The 4,434-nt window shown below is 31.3% G+C and overlaps 1 protein-coding gene across 1 annotated transcript; it reads left to right on the top strand.

Annotated features, from left to right (window-relative positions):
* Window positions 1-2,737: 2,737 nt before the first annotated feature.
* On the top strand, window positions 2,738-3,568 carry LOC140837864 (transcription factor DYT1). Its single transcript, XM_073203954.1, has 4 exons — window positions 2,738-2,836; window positions 2,934-3,113; window positions 3,217-3,399; window positions 3,494-3,568. The coding sequence occupies exons 2-4, from the start codon at window positions 2,934-2,936 to the stop codon at window positions 3,566-3,568; spliced, it is 438 nt and encodes a 145-aa protein (XP_073060055.1). The 5' UTR covers window positions 2,738-2,836.
* Window positions 3,569-4,434: the final 866 nt, after the last annotated feature.

Below are 4,434 nucleotides of genomic sequence, written 5' to 3'. Positions count from 1 at the left end.
CATGTTTATCTGGATTGACTTGCATGCTTATTTTGATTTGATCTCATAGATTATGAAATCTATTACTTTTGAATATGATCATGATAGCATGTTTTATGATTTAGATTGTTTCTATACATGCTTACCATGTTTTATACAGGGATTTATTCTTACCGGAGTTATCCGGCTGTTGTCTTGTTTTGTATGTGTGCATGACAACAGGTGGGGCATGATCGGGTCGAGAAGATGACGAGAGAAGACGAGTTTAGCGTGGTGATTCAGGACTTATTGTAGAGTAGGTGTTATTACTTGATTATAGTAGTTGAACCTTAGTTGAACTAGATAAATGTTGTACAAGATTTGTATTATTATACTGATTTGTATAATAGCATGATTCCATTACCTTCCACATTGACATTTTAAAAAGAAAAATTTTTAGACCCTGTTTATCTTAATTGATAATTAAGTCCCAAAGATGATTAAGAAAAAGATCAGCGTCCGGGTACCCACAAATACAAAAGAGAAAGAATATCAAAGTGTTTGATGAAATGTCCCAAAGAAAGAGTTTAAATGTTTTATGGATTAATAGATACATAGTTAGAGATTGCATGCAATTAGTTGATCAACGACCATATGCTTATATCCCTCAGAGTTGTCGATTTATGTCGATGGGATACGAGCACCACAGACAGAGTTATTATTGATATCAATCCACCATAGTAAAGAGAAATACCATCTCATTGTTATGTTATTGCTATGATATACATGTTTCAGAGTTGATGGTATTTATTGTTTTCAAAGCAATGTTTTACAGAGTATATTATGTATCATTGCTATGTAAGAGTTCCACTTGCTGAGTTTTATACTCATTTCAGTTATTTCATGTGATGCAGATAAGAGCGACGGACCAAGACAGTGATTGTGGGCCGGGGTCATATGCATATAGAGAAGAAAGGAAGAAGATGTTATTTTGTTGGCATTTTTGGCATGATCACTCAAATGATATTTTGTATTTTGGCTTTTATCATTTCATTGATCATGTAATTGCAAATATTTTGTAAATGTTTTTATGTTATGGAATTTTATTCCTTCCTCCCTTTAAAGAAAATTTTAAATTCCGCTGCTATTTTATTGTAAACGGATCGAGGTGTCACAGTAAATGTAGGTTTGGTTAATTAATTGTTAGTACAAGCTCTTTATTTTATTTATTTTATTTTTAAAAATCTATATATAATAATACTACTAACAATTATAATAATGATTTAATAATAATGATTGTAATAATAATGACAAAGAAGGAGAAAAACGTCTCTGTACGTACTTGCCAATTGCAACAGAAGTAACAAACCGAAGATTATAGTTAGAGTCATTGGTACAGCTGAGTTAAGCATAAGCTCGCAAATCACAATTGTGCATCACGCATTATTTTTATTATTATTCTAGCATATTTATATTATCTATAAAAGTTGAAGTTTTTAATGATCTGACTAATTAATTTTTACGAAAATACTATATTCATTTAGATCTATATTATATATAAAGGTTGAAGTTCTTAGCGGTCTGACTTTGTGATATCGTTTAATTTTCACTGAAAATACTATATTCATTTAGATAATTAATATTTTTCATATAATTCATTGATAATTACAATATCTAATCTACTTTAAAAATTCAAAATTTGACATATTATCTCTACAATCATATATTTAATATAATTGTATTATCGTTATCCAAACAGTTATTAAAAAATATAACAAACTTTTTTGAATCAATTTGATCTATTAATAATCATTATTATTATTCATATACATAATAGTCATTATTTTACACATGTATCACAAATGAATCGTTCGTTATTTTACAATAAATAATTGAAAAACTGTATTCTTTTTACGTGAGTTTCTATATAGCTAGTAAGTAGCATGAATTGATATAAAATAATGTTTATTAAGCTTTATAAATATAAATTCTTTTAGCTATTCACATGTCCGATTGAAACTAAAAACTATGTCAAAAATCAAACTAAATCATTGTTTCATACAGCTAAAAAAAACTTTGGGGATGTGGCCTTCTTTCGTTTTCCAGTTGAGTATGTCTCTTGTGATATGGTCTCAAGAACATTTATCTGTGAGATGGTCAACCCTATCGATATTCACAATAAAAAGATAAACTCTTAGCATAAAAAGTAATACTTTTTCATGAATGACCCAAATAAAATATCTATCTCACAAAATACGACCCGTGAGACCGTCTCACACAAGTTTTTGCCCTTCCAGTTTTCCTTCCTCATTTCAATAATTACCCAAAAATACATTTTACCTTCTTTTATATTTCTCAACATAATTACTCCGTTGGCTTAAACATTTTCTTTTTTACAATTTTATTATAATATTTTGATAATAAAGCTGATTTTTTAATATAAAAAAAAAATAATGTTACATTAAAATAATTTTATATATGTTATTGACATAACATCTGAAATAAAAATATCTTTTTATAAATAAAACAGGCTTTTGTATCTCTCATGCATGCTAAAAGATGCCTCCCAACTCCCAAAGCTGCACTGATATGTTGACTGGATGCTTAACCAACTGCAACAAGAAGATTCCCACCTCTCTTCAAATCAAGACCGTTAAAAATCTTGTGAAAAATGCGTATATATAACGAAGCCCTCCTCTCCCAATCCATTTCTTCATCTCCAATGGAACAAGCAAAGACATTGTCAAGAAATCCATCTACTCATCAAGTAGATGACCGGAAATTCAAATCCAAGAACCTCGAAGCCGAGAGGCGGCGCCGTAAGAAACTCAGTGATCGTCAACTAGAGCTACGATCTTTAGTCCCCGTCATCACCAAGGCAAGATTTTCTATCATGAAAATACATATTAATTATCAGTATATATATATATATAGACATGATTTACTGACTATAAACTTTTTTTCTGTTGATTTAGATGAATAAAGCAACCATAATCACTGATGCAATCGCTTACATCGAAGACTTGAAAAAATGTGTTGAAGATCTCAGCGACCAACTACTCCAAATGGACCAGGAAACTTGTGTAAAAGGAGAGAACATGAAACATGGGGAGACTAGCAATACTGAAAGAGAGATGAAGAATTGGGGGATAACTGTATGACTCTCATTTCGGGTTAATTGTCGTAAATTTTCGAACATTATATTTACGACTCTTGATCATCAGATAATTTGAAAGTATTTTTTTTAAATCGTTGCAGCAACCTGAAGTTGAGGTGATCCACGTCGATGGAGGAAGGCTATGGATAAAGATGATTTTCGAGAAGAAGAAGAGAGGCGGGCTTACTAAAGTGATCGAAGCCATGGCTATGCTCGGATTCGATCTTATTGATACCAGCATTACCACATCCAAAGGAGCTGTTCTTGTTACTACATTTCTGGAGGTACACGCTAGTCTGTCTGAGTATCGACAAATTGATCGTATGCTTCAATATGTTATAATTCGAAGTCAAATAATTTTAACGGAAAATTGTTTAGGTCATTCATGGTGGGACGTTCCCGAATGCTGCCCAGATCAAACAGTTCTTGTTCAAGGTCGTCCGGAACGTCTAAACACGACAATGCATGTAATCGCATTAATCGGTCGACTAACGATTATTGGAGACGGGTAGTTGATTTAATTTATAGGATTTGCTACCAGAAATCAATTAACTAGTTGATTTATGGGATTATATTATATTTTATTTACAAGAACAACTTATATATTTTTCTGAAATTTTTACTTGTTAAACAATTTGAAAGAAAGCCTCTATATATGTTGTCAGGAATTATTATGAACAAATATATCTGACACTGCCGCTAAATTATATTGTACTGTTGAAAGTGATTTGATTTCATCTCTAACAGAAAGTACGGTGCAGGATTTTATATATATATATATATATATATATATATATATATATATATATATATATATATTGGGTTGAATTAGGTCTAAGTCTCAATCTTAATATGGTATCAGACCTCAGGTTCCACCTTTATGTGTTGGACTGCTCATAGTTGGGTCACTCGTTCTGCCTATATTTGGGTCATTTGTAAACTTCACGCTCTAGATATTCATTCTTGGACAAGAGGGGTGTGTGTTAGTTGTCCCACATCGGTTGAATAAAATTCTTGAGACTTGCATATATGAGCTTGGACAATACTCCATTTGAACTACCTTTTGGGGTTGAGTTAGATTCAAGTCTCAATTTTAACATGGTACCAGAGACATGTGATGGTTAGATTTTAGTTTTCATATTTTCAAGTCTCATCTTCATTTATTATATTCATCATCATCTCTATCGGATGTTTAATTTCATTCACATCTTCGTCCTCGTCCTCATCCCCATCCTCATATCCATTGCAAGATTGGGTATGCATACTCTACCAAAATATTATATTACGACATATAATATTTTCTCAAATTTAAATTATTT

Source organism: Primulina eburnea, chromosome 8, assembly GCF_022965805.1.
Source record: "Primulina eburnea isolate SZY01 chromosome 8, ASM2296580v1, whole genome shotgun sequence".
In the NCBI taxonomy this organism is placed as follows: Eukaryota; Viridiplantae; Streptophyta; class Magnoliopsida; order Lamiales; family Gesneriaceae; genus Primulina; species Primulina eburnea.
This window is presented reverse-complemented; position numbering and strand designations above follow the sequence as displayed.

Bases quoted from the DNA above. Each gene is read 5' to 3' on its own strand.
- LOC140837864 (XM_073203954.1), top strand. From the start codon at position 2,934: ATGAATAAAGCAACCATAATCACTGATGCAATCGCTTACATCGAAGAC. The intron at 3,114-3,216 runs GTATGACTCTCA...AAATCGTTGCAG, and splicing joins TGAAGAATTGGGGGATAACT to CAACCTGAAGTTGAGGTGAT. The intron at 3,400-3,493 runs GTACACGCTAGT...AAAATTGTTTAG, and splicing joins TTGTTACTACATTTCTGGAG to GTCATTCATGGTGGGACGTT.